The sequence below is a fragment of the Xiphophorus hellerii genome, chromosome 17 (assembly GCF_003331165.1).
Source record: "Xiphophorus hellerii strain 12219 chromosome 17, Xiphophorus_hellerii-4.1, whole genome shotgun sequence".
Lineage (NCBI taxonomy): Eukaryota > Metazoa > Chordata > Actinopteri > Cyprinodontiformes > Poeciliidae > Xiphophorus > Xiphophorus hellerii.
The window spans coordinates 18,130,436-18,149,180 of NC_045688.1; the positions used below are offsets into that span (position 1 = coordinate 18,130,436).

At 41.1% G+C, this 18,745-nt stretch overlaps 1 protein-coding gene across 2 annotated transcripts in view; it reads left to right on the plus strand.

Moving 5' to 3' along the window:
• rerg (RAS-like, estrogen-regulated, growth inhibitor) overlaps positions 1-18,745 on the plus strand; it is a 40,881-nt gene that overhangs the window by 14,091 nt on the left and 8,045 nt on the right. For both annotated transcript variants that reach the window (XM_032589734.1, XM_032589733.1), the window contains one exon: positions 12,921-12,977. In XM_032589734.1, the coding sequence (XP_032445625.1) occupies positions 12,921-12,977 (57 nt within the window). The remainder of the gene's footprint in view (positions 1-12,920; positions 12,978-18,745) is intronic.

The window sequence follows — 18,745 nt, forward strand, 5'->3', positions numbered from 1 at the left end:
ACTCAGCTGGATGTACAATGTAAACAGTAATTCAGAGGCCAGACAAGAGAAACAAAGCAGGAAAAACAAGTCGTGACACACAACTATTGGGATATTTTTATCGTCATTCTTATGTTCAAATTTGTTCAAATAATACCCCGAGTAAGGTTGGGGCACTTGACTAACGAGCCTTAAATTGAAACAGAAGATTTGCGTTTGAGTTGTTACACAGCAGATCTGAAACTGAGAGAGTCCACAGCCAAACCGATCCTCTCAGATCACCGTTTAAGGAATCTGGCAGCTTCTACTGTCCAGCAGACGTAGAGACGTCCCACCGGTGGTCCTCGGTGAGACTTCTCGTATGGCGTCATCAAGAAATGAAAACTTTTACAGATTTCTAGCATGAACACCTGGGAATTCAGCCAGTTTTTGAAGTCCATGTTGGAGTTGGTGTTGGCAACGTTAAATCCAGAATCCCGCGTTCTAACGGTAGCGTTGGGGTGTCGTCCATAACGGCGAGGTTTCGATTCAATGTCAAAGGAATTTAATTCCTTCAGTACTTTCTTACTTCGTTTCTCTCCATCCTCCCCCACTTTCCTTTCTCCTGCTTGCTGATCTGCTGCCTGCAGCTTCCCTTTCTCCTCAGAAAGGAACACAGTGTCTTCAACGTTCATGTTTCCTGTTTAAACTTTTCTGTGGCCGCGTGCCCGGCCCAGACCACCTGCTTCTTTCTGTTCACCTGGCACACACACACACACACACGCCCACACAGAGTTGGCTAAAACTGGGTTCTACCAGATATAGGATGTTCACCCTGAACTGAAGGCTAACCAGGGTTTCTTGCTCTGACTCAGTCCAAAGCCCACCTTATCAACCGGTCTTGTAATGTAAGAGATTGCATCACAAGCAGGCGGCCGGGTGTTTGTGCTGCGTTCACCTTCTGAACTATTATTAGAATCCACTTCTGACTCTCCTCAACTACACTTTATTGATACTTTATTGTCCATTTTCCATTCATGCCGTCTGAAGGCTGCCTGTTCCTGGCCGGTGTGTGAGTCATCAGTTATTTTTTGTTCTCCTTCTAGAGACCTAATAATAGGAACATCATCACAGCTTTTGAAATTTCAGAATAATACTCTCAGGTATGATGTGTTTTGGACATAAAAAGGCATTTGAAGAACCTGACCAAACTCTCTGAGCAACCCGTTTACCCTGCTCACCTGCGGTGGCGCTGCGTTAAGAACCACCGATGGAAACATTTTTGGTCCACATCAGAGTTTGATTGCGCATTCTCACCTCCGCAAAGGAAGAACCCAAGTCTAGAGAGATTTGCAGGAAAGGGAATGTTTAATAAATAATAAACAAAGTAAACTTACAGACTGCAGGAAGACTCAGATTTGGGGCTAGGAATGGGAAATTGTCAGAACAGCAAAAATAGATGGATGAACCAGCGAGGACTAATAAAACCTGGAGGTTCTTAAATACTGAGTTAGAGGTGGAAGTGACCAGAAGAGCTAATGGCAGGTGAGTAGATGCAGCTAGGGAAGGGAGCAGGTGGAGGTGAATGGGGGGTGGGGAGGATGAGAAGCAGCTGGGAAGAGGAGCAGAATGGCAGGCTGAGGGTGAGAGGGTGAGGTGAACAGAGGGAAGAAACCTGAACCTGATACAAAAACCTCAAACACTAAAAAACAGGAAACAAAAAAATGTAAAAATGATCAAAACGGAACATAAACAAAAGTAAAAGTCCAAACACTTACTGTTCATAACTGATTCTTCTTGGTCCTGCCTCTTCTATTTCATTTATAACTGTACAGGTTTTGTTACCTTGTATTTCAACTGCATTTTCTTTTTTACTTTGGTTTTTATTATTTTTGCTTACTTTACATTCATTTGTAACTTTTGCTGATGAAACACTGAAATGACCCCACTGACCATATAAAGGATTATTCTACTATATCCAGCACAGGACTCTGTTCTGCTTGCTCCACTGGACCTGGTCTGGAAAGGTTTCGCAGTGGTCTGCAGTCGGAAACGACGCCACCTTTTCTCACATCAGCTCCTTTGTCTCTGAGCTGCTGGTTGTCCAGAGGATGCCACCTCCGTCTGTAATCGGAGAAGAGATCGCTCGCTAAGGTGTGGTTTCAGCATTTCAGCCCTAATGTAACCCCGCCTTTGTGAGTGGCTCTGTGGTGCTTTTGTTGGAGGCCAAATTAAAGGGATGAAAAGGTTGTTTGGATCCTCACGCCCTTCCTGCTGAAACCCCAAGAGTGACAGCTTTTGTCCTTTTGCACATCCAGAGACGGGATCCAAAAAGCCTCCGCTGTGTTCTGCTTTAGAAGGCCGCAGGGCCCCGAGGAGAATTAGTCCTACCCCAGCTTGTCTGTGTGAGTTTATGAGCTCACCCAAACTAAACTTGGGGGAAAAAAGGGGGAGTTTATCTGACCTTTACTGTCATTCAAAATGAACTCGATATGTACCGTTGTGTTTACACAAAGGCATTTCAGCCTTCAAAGTGCGTCCAAACAAAAGCTTTTAAAAGGTGAGGTATTGTGTTTGTCGGCTCTTTGTTACCATTGATGGGGTATCTCAATCTCCTCAAAGCACTTAAAAAAAAAAAGTACTTCACTTAGTATTTAGAATCTTTCTGGTTTCTGGTATATTTGACATTTCAGCTGCTATAGAAAAAAAAAAAAAAAAGACTTTGAAAATATATTCTGCGTCATCAGAATGTATGTTTTGTCCCACTTTTCCAAAAAAAAAAAAAATAGCTTGAAGGTAAAAAAAAACAAACAAAATCATCCTATCCACCTTATTGTTTTCAATGCACAATTATCATATGACTGTACAAACTGGTAAATTAGATTTGAGAAAGAAGCCACCAAAACCTGTTCAGCTGCTTCACTAAATCATGTTCATAACCAACTATCTATAATATCATGAAATTGGGGAAAAAAAGCCAACCTGGTCCTCAATGAGCATTTGCCCTGATTTCACTCCCCCCCACCGTCTCATTAGATGAAATTGTGTCTCCAGCCCACTAACGAGTTTAGAGGCAGGGAGAGGAAAGTGATGACTCATGCTCTGATAATCAGCCGGCTGTAATTGGAACTGGAGGCCGACGGAGATGATGAGATTTCAGTTACTGGTTCCGTGTTTTGGAAGTTATGCATCTTACTTTAATTTGCTGCATTGTTATCGCTTTATTGTCATCTTGATGTCAGGGGGAAATCAAATTGAAATGGGTACAATATTGCTGAAGATAACAAAGCAGCTTTGTAAGTGTCAATTAACACCCTCATTCTTATGTATGCTTATTACATATACATATAAAATTTGACAAAGTCACAGAGATTCCTAAGTTTAACTATGCATATTTATTTGTCTCTTTACTTGCTCAGTAAAAGTACAGTAGAACAACATTAAAGTCAATACAGCACAATGATGAACACTAACAAATTTAAATATACCTTATATTTACAAACATATATAGTTAAACTGAATATCCCCACCAGGTTTAGAGTGGAGGTCATCTTTTGAATTTTGATCGCTTTCTCCAGACTGGAACTTTTATTAACATTCTGGAGTTTTGAAGGGAATCTGGAAATTAGACTTGAAGTTAATGAACAAAGACCAGTTTCCTAAATACCAGAGGAAACATATAAGCTGCCCAGCAATAAGAACGTCTTAACCTGCTGTAAAGCAGAAACAATGTTTTTTTGTTTTGTTTAGTTTTTTTTTTTGTGCTAATCGCAAATAAAACTATTTTATGTTTCTAATATTGGTGCTCTTTTTTTTTAAATCCAAGAAACAAGCGCATAAAGCACACATCATCATCATGCCCATATAAACAAAGATATATGTTTTCAACCATACAGAATGCCAGGCTGCAATTCAGAATACATTGTGTTACCTGTTTCCAACAAATACAGTGAGTCCTTGGTATACCTCTGTTGTCCCTAACCACAGTCACCCGTGAAAAACTAAAATCTGCAAATACTCAAGAGCCCCTCTAAAGTCGCTCACAACATCCTATTAATAGCTCAAATACCAAATATACCCTAATATGCATTAATACGCACAGTGGAAATACCTCTACTGCAGAAGCTAACATCTACGGTCTTCCTTATCTCCAAGGAAAATAAATGGCATTCCTGGATTGGCTGGTTTGTAAATATCAGCAGGTAGCATGTCGGTTAGCGTTGCACCTACATAGTTTAACCTCCCAAGGTGCATTTTCTTTTGAACATTTTACATACGTGATAGAATCCCAAACAGGCAATTTGGTGTTTACGTTCCACAAATACTGAAATATTATCCTAAAATATTGGTTCTGTGTGGATACAAGGAAAACTGAAGAAATGTTTAGTGCATTCACATAATGCCACTTCCAGTTGGACTATTCTAAGAAAAGCCAACATTGATATTAGCATGTAGAACTTCAGTCTTAACATTAGCAGCTGTTAAAGCAGGTCAGGTCCAATCGGTCTCTGTTTGTGAACTGGCCCAATAGTAAAGTTTCTGCTGGCAGTTAGCATCAGAACTGACGGGTGACCAACCGGTCAAACGCTCAGTCCCCTAATGGCTTTCTGATCAGGGAACGCAGCAGACCTAACGGCATTCAGTTATGCTAAAAACAACACTTTTAGGTGTAGAAGTTGTTACTGACGGACGGAGACCAAAGTTTGCCACTTTCAGAATCAATAGGGGGTTCGAAAAATAAGTCAGAGAAGCATTAAAGGTGCAAAAAACTATCTTAAAGGAAGGGATGCAAGGATTTTTCTTTTTAATATACAGTTTAGTTTCACCGGGCGTCAAGACGACACAAAACTAGTTTTTCTTAGAAGCAAAGATATAACATCAACAGCGGTTGCACAGAATCAACCTGTTAGGACCGATGTTTGCAAATATTGTACTTGCACAGCCATGGTTCAGATTTCGTCTGCTTCCCCTTTGGCCATTTGGTTTCCAACTATGCAGAATGTTCTGAGGATAAGAATGGCATTATTCAAAGAAAGCGCCTAGCAGGGTTGCTGACTGTTTGTGTTCTGAGAGATGTTGTTTTCCTGCGTCACGTATCTGATTCCAGGCCAGTGTTTGGCCATAAATCCTCCTGATCCCCAGCTGACACAGAGTGAACTATTTGTCCTCGTCTGGCCCAAACAGCAACACCATTAATCGTGGGAGATGACATGTTTACTGTTGCCCTGTGTGTTATTGTTACATGGCTCACATTGGACTTCCCACATCCGTTGTTCGAGAGTAGGGTTCCTCAGAGGGAAAACGGGGCTGAAAGCAGGCTGATTGGTGAGCCACGATCTGATGTGGAATGGTAATGAAAGATGTATGGCTTGATTTCTATCTATGTCTGGAAGTAAAAATAGGTTGGATTTTTTTCCGCCCTTGCTCCACAGACTCCCACCTACTCCAACGGCAGATATACATGCTTGTCCTTATCAAGAGAAAGGCCTTATGACTATCAGTCAGGTCTAGCAGGGCTCCATGCTTGTGGTTTGGGATTGAGATGTTCCCCTGGGAGGGAGTGGTGGTGACAGGAATTCTGGGAAAGGTCCGGGATTGGGAATCATGGTCTGACCCCCTGTTCAGGAAGTGGTGATATTGTTGCTTTTGTGATTAAACTGTTCAGGCAATCAACAGTTCAGTTGAGTCTGTTTAACGTTCAAAAAGTTCAGTCTGCTATTTCCTTCAAGACCGAAGCACAACAAGCTTATGGTGCCGCAGTGTTTCTGATCTCTTTTCATGTTGCAGTGCCTGCTCCAGTTTTTTTCTTCCTGTTAATAAATTCACACATCACGCTCGTCCCGAGCTGCAGTCTGCAAACTTACACCTCATGATATCCTGAGTGAGCAACTGTCCTTGAAGCTCGCCAAAGCTGTCGCCATGACTATAAGGTCTCATAATGTTTCCTTTAGCAGCTGATTGGATTTTCTGAAAAGCCTTAAATCAATAACTAGAGCAAGAGAAAATGTGATCTACAATCCGGCTGTCAATGCCTCTGATAAGAAGCGGAGCGGATATTGATTGGAGGAGACAGCTCGACACATTAATTCTCATCTCACGGTCTACTGACCCAGTGATTAGTCAGGTACTATCTATCTGTTTGACAGAGGTGGTACAAAAAATGAGGAGTTTTGGTTTGTTCATGCACATCCACTTTCTATTAGTACACTTTTCGAAAACAGCCTGGTTTCGCAAGAATGTTTGCTACAAATAGTAAATGAACAGACAATACAGAGAGCTCTTCTAGTCATACTGACCAAGCAAAGCGGTTCACACCAATCACATGCACAAAGGCGGAGACATTCATAGACCAATGCAACACACAGAACAATGGGTCATTTGGGGTTAAGTGTCCACCACAGTGGTCTCAAACTGCAGAGTCCTGCAACTTTTAAATGTGTCCCTTGTCCTACATGCTTTTATTCAATGGCTAAACTGCCTCACTGGCACGCAGCCCTACTCTCATTAACAGATCTTTGTTAATAAACTCATATTGGAGTTAGGTGTGCTGAAGCACAGAGACATCTAAACATTGCAGGACTGGCAGGAGGAAGCTGGAGTCGAACCCACAGCTTTTACACTACAAGACAACTACTTTACCCACTGAGCCACGATGGTCACATGATTGCAAGTGTCGTAGTTGTATCTGGGCATCAGATTTAGCCATCTGCCTAAACGGTGAAAACGGTCTTTACCTAAACTTTCCATTAGAATAGGGAGCCATCACACTACTGAATGTAGAAGAAATGCTAAGAACAACTTCCCACTCCATGGAGACTCTACCATTTTGTCAAAAATCTGTCATGACTTATATTCTTCCGACTTCTGGTAAAGTCTTCTTGGCACAGTAAGATGCAGAACACTTTGAGCAACAATCGATCGGGAGTTCCCCAGGGTTTTTGACGGAATGCAAAACTTTCTCAGCATTGTGGTGGCTGTTTTTTGGAGTTATAGCACTACATGTCTTGCCCTAGGCTGAAAATAGGGAAATATAACGGCAGCACATCAAAGACCTTGATGTGTGAGGGAACCACTGAGGCCCGGTCATCAAGAATTTGCTGACCTCAAACCAAGGTGCCAACCCCATCATGGTGACAGCATTGTCAGCTTTGTGTGAAGTTCCAGCAATTTGATTCAATCTGCAACATTCTAATTGTAGATGTGTGGGATTTGTCTCACAACGGTCCTGAGAAGGTCATCTAGAGGAACTCCAGAATGCGATTTAGCAGAAAAATGTGAATAGCTTGAGTTTATTTATTTTTTGGTCTTAATTTTATTATTATTATTATTATTATTTTTCCATACCGAAGTCAAAAAAAAAAAAATTATACACAAAAGTGAAAAATAAAACAGAACTAGTATACAAACAGATAAACAATGTTTAAATGACAGCTAATTTCAAGAACACAAAGACTGCATGGAAAAACGTGGATGTAAAACCACCAGCTTATTATACTTTCACTAAAGTATCATCAAAATCAAAGCAGCAGATTCTTTCCCGTATGTTTTTCTAAAATATATCATGGAACTCCATCTTAGTCAGTAGACAGAAACTGATTTTTTTAATTACACTTTTGCTTTATTTTAAGAGTGAAAAACACAGTTTTGCTTCTCACAATCATTCCTGAATCCCTCTAGTTGAATCACAGGTAATGAAAGATTTAACAAGGATCGATTTTTGTCCCCTAATGCCTGGAATCATTAACGGAAAACTGCTTTTTTTTTTCTATCCACGTTACTTTTGTCTGTCATTGACACTTGTGTGATCATGTGAAGAGTTTAGTGTTACAAAAATCAAAACTGAAAGAAATCTGGCCCTCATTTTGACTTGTGTTATAATTGATTTTTAAAAAGATTTTCTTCTAATTGTTGCCTTTAAGTCGTCCGACCTCTGCTTCTCATTCTTTTCTGGCATTTTTCTGGTCCATCCAGTTCTCTCTGGGTCTTATCAGCACAACTTATTGTATGACATGACCCAACATGACATTAATACAATAAGTACAGAACCTGACTATGGCAGCCTCTCTCTGGGAGAGTCTCTGAAGGGACATTTTTCTTACAAGAAGGAACCAAAGAGCTGTGGGTGTCCGTCTGACGCCCTTAGAAAATCAATAGGGACCGTTCAATGAGTAACACGGCACCGGCCCAGAACAGAACCATAGGCGCCACTAATTGCTCCGGCTTTGTTTGCAATTAGTCCAGCGCTCTGCTGCTAATGCGATTAGGTCACTTTTGATAAAGGAGGTTTTAGGGAAAACATGTCCCCCCCGGACGAGGCGTTTGATGATGGGTTCAGTCTCGGCACAAACTGGAAAGCAGCTCACAACGGAAGAAAACATGAAACATGAAATCACAACAAGTTTGTTTTTAACAGATACATTATGACAACAATAGAAAGGAGTTGTTTCTTCAACACAGTTTGTTCTGGAGAAATGACACCAAGAGTTTAGACACGTTTAGTCTTTGAATACTGCAACTTTTTCCATATCAGTACTTTATGAGGGGCATTTAACCCACACACAGATGTGATGTGGATATTAAGGTGGATTAAAAATCACAGCATCTCCACAATGCTTTCCACTTTCTGCCATTTAAGAAGCAGTTAAGCTCTAATATGAATCTACAGACTACAGTGTGTACACTGGGCCTGAAAACTGTCAAAGTGGCCCAGATTTTCTTAAATCGACGATCAGATCAATAGTGAAGCCAATCTTATCTACTTCTGAAAAAGTCTGAAAATCAGCTATCCTCTTTTGCTCTATTGTGAGAGGACTGACAGACTCGCCCACCAGGTCGCATCTGGACATTTGCTGTTAAAAATAGTCACCCCTCTGTTGCCAATGCAGATACTTTGTTGCGATATTTAGTGACTTTTCAGTCAAGAAAAAAGAGGGGAAAAAAATCGGTATTGGCTTTTTTGTCTGGTCAGGCTTTTTAAAGGTTGGTGATCGGCCAGAAAACTGCAATGGGTGAAGCCCTAATTTGATCTTTTACTCGATTACAATGTTGTAGGAAAGAAACCCCAATGACAATTTGATGGTTAAACTGGAAAAAAGAAGAAGCTGTTTGGTAGCAGCATCATGGTATGGGCTGGTTTTTCTAACAGAGGAACAGATGAATTAAGCACTAAAGATGGAAAACAACTGCGATCCAACAGCTGAGACACAACTGGACTTTGACATACGACACAAATCAAGTCGGATTAAGAAACGGATCAATCAGACAAGCAGTAACCTTTAGTAAACGGTTTTCAGATGTCTGGCATCAGTTCAATCAATAATATATATATATATATATATATATATATATATATATATATATATATATATATATATATATATATATATATATACACACACACAAGCAAGTCTACAAACTGGGTAAAGAATGCACTGACTGGAGCAACTTCTAACAATGTCCTCAACAAAATTAGAATTAGTTCACTAGGGATTTCATTTGTATAAAATTGCATTTTTTTCTTGTTTCATCTCTGTTTATGCATTTTATGATGAGCTACAGCAGTATGTACACAGGTAGGGGACTTTCTTCCCTCAATATGTGTCCAAGCTGATGCACAGAAGCTAAGGCTCCTCACTGCCATGTGTACATTTGTTTTCAAGTGGCGGTGAAAAGCAGGAGATACAGTTACCCCGAATGAGGAGAGGACTTCACACCCCATTGATCGCTCCGTCTACCTGGAATCCAGGGCGCCGCCGCAGAAATTCAGGCCCAAACAACAACTGAACAGCTTGACAAACGATCTGCTGCTCTTCGGCTTTTAGCGCATGAAAACACGAGGAGTTAGAGGAGAAAGGTAAATGAGATTTACTGGGGAATAGAATCAACAAGACAGGTGAGGAATGGCACGGCCGAGTGCAGGACCTGTTTGGATAATGAGACGGGCCTTTCCTCGTAGCTTTGGCACAGCCAGATCGGTGGTCAGCCCCAGCTTCCCTGCTCTCAAATCACCAGGCTTGACTTCTTTAGGAGCGTAATGAATCGTGACACAGACACTCCAGCTTACACAACAGTTTTTCTTCCTTGTCCTAATTGGAAAACAGGCCTGGCTAAGATGGATCTTTGGTCACAGTTCAAAGAGAGCTTTCAGGAGTAATGCTGCCTCTCATCGTCCCCCTCCAAATGGGTCGAGTTTACATGAGGACACAGATACTCACTTGGACCACCCAGTCCATCATAAAACACTTTCAGGACACGCCGGCTCTCACAGGGAACTGAAGCTCTGCCAATCTGTAGCAGCGGAGCTCTGCAGTGGGATCCTGCTCCCTTGCATGTGGATCATTTACATAGAAATGAGTTACAGATGAGAAGAAGAAGTGGTTTTCAACATTACGTACTCTTAAAGCAAGCATAAAATTATGTAAAAAACGTTTTTATGGTTCACATATACTATACCCAGTCCGTTCTAAAACATGAACCCCAGCACCCACCAAACTGGAATCAAGGTATAGTTTGGTTGTAAAACATCTCCCTTTGGAACTCGCTATAAAAGAGGAAAATTACCATTTAAATTTTCTTAGCTGTGTTACCACCTTTTGAACTTTTGGGCAGGTTACTGGTATCGTGGTCTACCAAGGCTTTGGAGTTATGACGTGAAAACTGCCAAATTTTGAAAAATACATGAAACCTGTGGTTTAAAGTCCTTATGTTTACTGCGTAACCTTTGGGGATGATGGTGCAAAGAAGGATTTTACATAAAATCAAGAAAAGATGGAACACCCAGACCATCCTCATAGAAAAACAGAGCGACTTCAGTCAGAGGATTCATCAAACCCGTAGCAGTAAAGACCGCTACAGGAGATGTTTCCAGCTCACAGCCATCACCATCTACAAGAACTCTTTCATTAAATCAGTTCCAACAACATTTACATTGGGACCCATAAAGTATTTTTGAATTGGAATAATAATATGTTTGAAGAAATGCTGGAGATTTCTTGTGAACATGGAAAAGCAGCCTTGAACAGAGGAGGTGACCTCAGGTTTTATCTTTCTAACACCTTCTCATGATCTTGATGACCTCATTAGTGAGAACAATGGCCTTGTTAGTGGCCTCTGTTGTCCGATCACTGTGATTGTTTCTGGTCTGATACCTCCAACCTAACTGTCAGAACTGGAGACCTCCTGGGTGAGAGTCTAAACGTCATCAAGATAACAACACAGTTGAGTTCAATTATCATCGACCAGAAGTTCTAGATAACGCTACTTTAACTGTCGTAATCAGTATGTCATAATAAAATAGCAACAGGAGTATTAACAGCTGTTTTTCTGTTTGAATGAAAAGCAGTAAATCCCTGGAGTTAAGTTCTTTGAGACTTGAACTAGTCAATATTGTTTATGCTTTATGTGCTACACTTTAGCTCCTCCAGGAGACTAAAGCTAATGGCTAGTCTAATTCAGATTCAAATCACCTTCTCAGTGCAGTCCTGCTAATGACCACATTATCTGACTTGACTATGTTGAAGCAGACACACATCCAAAGGCTGCAGGACAGCGCCCCCTGAGGACTGGAGTGGAAGACCCTTGCTACTAATAGATCATTACAATGTGAAACATATGCTGCAACATACAACAGGCTGTTATCGTTCTAGAAGAACTATTGTTACAAAAGTACAGAGGTGGAAAGAAAACAAACAAGTTTACAGCTAAAGTGAGGAGTGTTTAGTTTATTCTCTTTTCCTAGTCATTATCAGCCCTTAGCTTTCAATTTTGAGAAAGAAAAAATATCTTAAAATAACTGAGCAGATTTTCTTATCTGCTGTAGGTAAGAAAATACCTACTTATAGAATCGCAATGGCACCCAATGTATTTTATTTTAATTCCTACAAATTTGAACCAATTTGTGTTTTGCTAGCATTGCTCAGTGGGTGAATGAACCGCGCTAGGCGGCTAGCTCCTCTTTCCTTCCCTCAAATCTCTAACCATGTTTCAGGCTGTCTCTGTTCTTTACGGTATATTAAAGTGCAGTATGACTTTGAACTGCAAATAGTAACTGTAGTTTAGACTCCTTTTGAAAACACCAAAATAGCCCTTTAAAGTACTGGTAAATTATAAGCTGCGATTTCAACATCATCCACTGCCGAAGGTGTACAGAAATATTGTCTTATATTGTTTTTATTATTGACTGGACCTGCTCATAAGCAAGATTTCCTTTTGCACATTGAAAGCGTAATTTGCAAAATGTATGTCTTTCTAAAGAAAGAAACATCACTACTTTTACTGGTTATTTGGAAAACTATCTAATAATGGAGATGCATTCATATGAATAGTGTTTACAGCACTCTGGTGTCATTTCCATTTTTATTCCCATATTGAATTCTATGTTTTTTTCTCTCCATTCTCTTTGCGGTAACCTTCCCACCCATTACCTGAACCAAAGGCCGACCTTGTAACGCTCAGATAAAAATGTAGCTTCTGCAGCCTCCCTCTCTCTCCCACAGGGCTGTTTGGTCTGAGTGATAAACAGATAATGACAGTCTAATTCAGTCGGAGTAAAGGGGCTCAACATTTCCGTGCAGCAGATCACTTGCTGATGGTAAACCATTAGGGCAGTGAGTCACAGTCTCTCTGAGGACGTCCATATTACTTTAACCATGTACATGAGACACTCTGGATGAACTCTGGAGCTGATGTCTCCTCCTGAAGGCTGTCAGAACTCGGCTTTAATCAAGCAGAGCCAGTCAAACAGGTATAAGCGTTTAGATTAAAGTAGCTTGGTTCCAACAGTTTCCTGGTGAGTTGGGTATTGCTTATAAAGGCAGCCGCTATTATGACGTTGTGGCTGAAGACACCTGAGACACAAAATCTGGTGTGAAAAAAAATGTTTAACATTTTTATTTATCACTGTTAGCTGCTCAGTTTTAGTCTTATTTTCATGTCAAACTCAGTTTTTCTTCTTGATTTTGCAGCGTTGGTGGTGAGGTTCCTGACCAGACGCTTTATCTGGGAGTACGATCCAACACTGGGTGAGACTTCCATTTATAGTCGCTCACATGATACATCATCATTTCAACTGTGACATTATTTCCCCAAAACTAAACTAAAGCGCCATAGTCAACATTATATTATACATATTTTACTATATTTTCTGCCATATAACATCCGGAAAGTGTTTCAGTTTTTCCACAACACAGGACTTCCATAAACACACAATGGACTGCATTGTTTGATTTAGAGCGATGTGCTTTTACACCAGACAGTCTGGATTAATGCAGTCGAGATTGGCCCTTTCACTTTACGATGCTGGTCAAATCGCTTTCCTCCACTGTAATTATATGAAGCAAAGACAAAGTGTCTCATCTGACAGGCCCTTTTCATTTCCTGGCTCTACAGAGCAGATGAGAGGCACTAAATGCTTCCCTCGGTGCTCTTTTCAATCCTACCTCAGTTTATTTGGTGACATGAAGAGCAATCAGCTGCAAAAACACACAGCACTCAGGAAATTATTGCATTATTCTGAAACCACATAATGGCCACAAACATATTGCCATACAGTCTATCATATATCACAAATATGGCTTAGATATGAACTTGATTTAAGTATTAGAGGTTATAAAATCAACTAAGGTGACATTTCTCTGGCAGGGGGTTATTTTTCCAGGGTAATGTTGTACTTCCAAAGTGATTTAATGTTGTCCTGGGTGCCAGCCTCATTCTGGGTGTATGCTGTGTAAATACCAAGTGCTGAAATCAAGAAAAGAATAATAACTGCCTCCTTGGTTACCACAAGGTTTTGGTGTCATGACCAAGAAAGCCCAGCATGACGTCCATAATGGGAATAACAGCACTGCTGGTGGGTGTCTGTTACCAATCAGACTCTCTGGCTGAAGCTACCCAGGAAGTGGTTGAAACATTATTAAAATGCTATTATGAGTACATCACACAGGTAGGGGGTGTGCGTGCAGACTGCCAATCTTAGAAAGTGGAGATTGCTGCCAGAAAGTGGGCTCTGCTTCATCCATCTCAATGCGCCTGCCGGCGGCTACGACTGAACATCCGTCTCTATTGTCTACCTGTTTGATTCAGGGTTATTGATGAGCGCTGAGGTTTGTTTCCCCCCACAGACAGAGAATAACCTTGGATATTCCCACATCTGCTAATGTAGAGTGTTCTTTTGATGAAGTGATAGAAGTCACTCCACTACTGTTGAGACTGACAAAGATTGGCTGCAAACAAAAAGCGTTAATTTGGTGGAATCTTACTTTTATTTGCTCTAATTTTGTTACAGACGGCAGGCAAATTAGATTTTGAAATATAGAAATGTAGCATAAGCAGGAAGTTCATCATAGCAGCAGTAAAACGGTACTGTCAAACCCAAGTTGTGAAGCGACTCAGATGTTGCCGTTTTTTGCAGCAGGCGAATGGAGCACGTCTGTCCAACACCACACAGCTGAAACTAGATATTTACATTCACTAAACGTTCCCTCATTTTTTAGTTCTTTTTTTAAATTTAGAAGTTTACACACAGTAAAATTACCATCGATTTCAGCCACGGTCATGTGGTCTCTTTTGATGCTGAACTTGAACAGCTGGACCCGGACATGTTGACTGGTGATCTGAATCTTCTCATCTTGTAGACTATTTTCCGCACAAAGGAATCAGGTCTTTGGATCTCACTTCAACAGTCAGGAGCGCTTGACTAAATGTCTGAGGTTGGCATATTGGAACCCATTAAATTGCTGAGTAACGCTCTCATCATAGCAATGCCACTAAATGTTTGGGTGTCTTCACTTATTCTTCATCAGAAATGACTTTTTTAATTAGATTTTTCATTTACAACTCTAAAATGGTTTGTTCTTAAGTTTGTATTGTTTGCATGTTTAATTTCTTGATATTTTTTAAAATTTGTGTTAAAGATCCAAATGTCCAAATTAGTAGCGAAGCAATGAAAAACCCTTCTGTTGGCAAAGAACCAAAAATTGAACAACAAACAGACTATTCTGTCTGATAAATTCATACTTAATGTGTTTTAGAGTTCAGAATGCAAAAAAAAAAAAAATGATACTGGTACTTATGTTTTACAAAGCCCATCTTTTGATCTGTGTTTACGGCGTCCTTGGCCGGCACCAGCAACTACCACCATGTGTGCACAAATGCTAAAAGATGTCCAACTGGGTCTGAGTTAAAGCACCAGAGTGGGGAACAGCTGCCATCGTAAATGTAGATGGCCACAATATTGGAATGGTTATTGCTTTCCACATATCCTCCAGCAGAGTTTAATCTGCTGGCACACAGAGAGGAATCGGCGCTGCTTCTGCTCTGCTTTGACATCACTGCAGCAGCTGCGTCGCGCATTATGCAGCTTCCCAAAGTTCAGGGGAATTTTTGCGAGAGCAGTTTGGAGAAGGAAGCACTGTGGAGCGTGTGCGAGCTAAGGATAATTTAAAGCTTCTGAGTGGATGTGTTGGCGGGCTTGATCAACAACTTGAACTGTGAGTAGTTTTGTTAAATGGAGCCTGGAGTGACACTTTGTTTGTCTAGGACTTATCCCACCTTCAGGAGATATTTCACTTTGTTCCAAGTCATTCCAAGGCATCTTAAATCCTGAAAAGCGCTGAAAGGAGCAACAGAAACAATAAGCAGGGTTAGATCGACTCCAGCTGACAGAGTGATGGCTCCTGAAATAGGCTGCCGTCCCAGCAGTCGCAGCGTGACGCTCACGCTCGCAGCCAAACAGCTGCACACGCTACTTCCTCTGGCTCCCAGTGACATTTCATTTACGTCACAGGTACGCAGTTTGTCCCCGGGGGGGGCAATTCCACCTGGGAAGCAGCACGGGGTGCGTGCACAATCAGACATTTAAAACTGCTCAGCTCTGAGAATCTATGCTGTCCATTATGAACTTGACATTTTGAACATGTCAATAAGCTGCACCATGGAGTACATCTTTAAATTAGTAAACCTGTTGATGTCGCAGGTTAGAGGAGATTGGTTCGAGGTGTTACAAATGCAAATATAACTCGAATGAATGCTAATTACATCCAACACAGAATTTCTTTAATGCTGAAGCAGATGAGCTACAGCAGCATAAGGCTCAGCGTGCTGCTCCTGTTAGCCAACCACAGAATTCTGAGACTACAAACCAAACATTTCCAATGATGACTGAAAAACATTGATTGGTCCAGTTAGTTTTGAATTCAGCTGCAACATTTAGATTTGAGCAGGCACGTGCAGAGAGGGGGGGGCGAAGGGGGCTTGAGCCCCTGCCCCTTTTATCCTTGATGCCCCTAGTGCCCTTTTTGAGTTTTTAAAAAAAAATTATTTATTTATTTTCTTTCTTTTTTTTAATCTGTATGTCAGAAGGCCTGTTTGTGCCCCTCATCAATAATATTTAGCTAAACATAATAATTTAGTAAAAATAAACTAGTCTGGCTGCCCTCAGTCTAATAATGACTCTCAGAGCCTCCATGTTGTTCAGACTCCGGGTCCATGGTGAGGAGGAGGGCAGATCTGTGTCCTCTAACTATCAAATTAGGGGCAAGAATATTTTTCATACACTGGTTTGTGAATAAAAACGTAGGTCTGATATTAACATTAGAAAAACTGTTTCTATTTATATTTTCATAATCGTCCTTGCAATAGCGGGACAAAACCCGCCTCACCCCTAAACTCAGAAATGTTTCAGCTGCAGAGAAAACTTCTGACTTTAACTTAATCATTCTGCTAAAGGCCCAGTTCACTACAGGCAGCTTGAGTCGGTCCACCGACAGATAGAAAGAATATCTGTCTTTATATCAGACATACTGGTATAAGACACGGTACTGTCACTGCGAGTCGCGACGCAGCTCAAAGCCCCGGTACCACCTGGTACCACCTGGTACTGTGATGGATTGAAATTTGGTTATTTCAGAGGCTGACTAGTCTGATTTGGCTTGAAGCAGTGGCCAAATTCAACCAGCAGGGGGAGTCTAGCGCTTGCGCTAGCTATAGTGAAGAGCACCGAAACTTCCTCCTTAGTTAATAATAACCGTTGGAGCAGAAGCACCGTGTCCAGCTCTTTTATTAAAATACTCCCCTTCTTCAGGGCATTTACAGTACCAGCTGGTACCACCTGGTACCTGCTCTCTGTTCGCTCTGCTTCTCCTTAACGTTTCTACCAGGCTGGTTAAAGCCGCTGCTGACGGGATCTGGGCTGGAGGTTCGCAGCTGTAAATAGAAGTTACTGCAGAACCTCAAGTGTTAAAGGAAGATTGGGCCCAGAGCATTTAGAGTTCACAAAATAAACATCAGATAAAATATTGTAGCAATAATTAGAACCGCAGCAAAAAGCCAAACATGCCACAATGAAATGAATCAAAATGTCTCCAAAGCATCGGGGACTGACATAGGGGCCACCAGGGGATTCCAGGATGATTCCAGGTAGAGATGCGCATCGCAGCAGCTGTTCCTCCAGGGCCGGCCCAAGGCGGGGCCTTAGAATGAACGCCCCGCCCCCCGGAACCCGTCCTACTAAGAACCTCAGCATCACTAACATGTTTAAATATTGATAAGGTGAATCTGTGAGAGATTCACCAAGTTTATTGGCCGAGGTTAAAATCAATTACTGATTATTGGTTACTTGCTGTGATGTATTTGTGAACAAACCCAATTCAAACACAAAGATTACACCATATTGTAGCCATGGTAACACAACAACCAAACTATCAAGATGATTCTTTAAACTTTTACAAAGTAAACTTCCTAATTAAATCCTAAATGTGCTATTTATTTTTCTCAGCTGAATGCATTAAATAAAATGTAATAACATTGTTATTCTCTATAAATAAATGCTACAGGTTTAGATCTATGGTCTGTGTTACAATTAAACCATTTCTAGGGGCCCCTGAATGTCTGGAGGGCCCTGAATGGCCCCTACCAGCAGCTACTGAGTTTTCTTTGCCTTGATATCTCAGTCTTATAATTCTAGGGCTCAGAGGTGCTAACATCAAACTATTATATAGAGCAGGGGTCACCAACACGGTGCCCGCGGGCCCCCGGTCGCCTGAGGGGACCTTCTCAGTCGCCCAAGGAGCAAGTTCTAAAAATAGCCATTGTCATTAGGGAGCACTGCCAACGAAATTATTTAATTTAATGTTTTTACATTGAAGTAATAACATTTTTTTATATTTAGATATTTTTAAAAAGTAAATTACAAAAATGTTTAAAAATAAATTGCTTTCTGCATAAAACTTTTCTATGGTTAAAGTTCAGAACTGCGCAGACGCCTGCAGGATTTTATCGGAGGGCAGCAGCGCCTGCAGCTGGACGGCTGCACACACTCTGCCTACCTTAAGATTTTCCTTGAAGTAAAAAAAGAGAAGAATAATTTCTGAAATTTTTATTATCGAACCCTCTTTACAATTAACAAAATTGTGGAGAAAAAAAAAGATCTTATGTGTCAAAACATCTTGTACGTAGCGCACGTCTGAGTCTGTGGGGGTTAAAGGGCACGCCAAAGCTTAAATCTTATTGGTCAGTTTGCTTTGGTTTATTTGGTGGCTTGGCGCTTTTGCTGCTCGCTAAAAATTAATGAGCAGTTTGAACCTCCCGTAGTTCTAAGAGCGGTTTGGATGCCGCTGGAGCTTTTCACCATGTGCGGTTCTGGCAGGTCGTCGGTTTATGAGCTTCTTTGACGTTTCCTGAACTGGAGAGCTGATGGGTCACCCGTTAGCTGACATCTGCTGCTCTTCCTGAGCGTCACGCTAAGACTGTGGGTTAAACAATTTAATCTAGTCGAAACGTTCCCCAAAAGAGT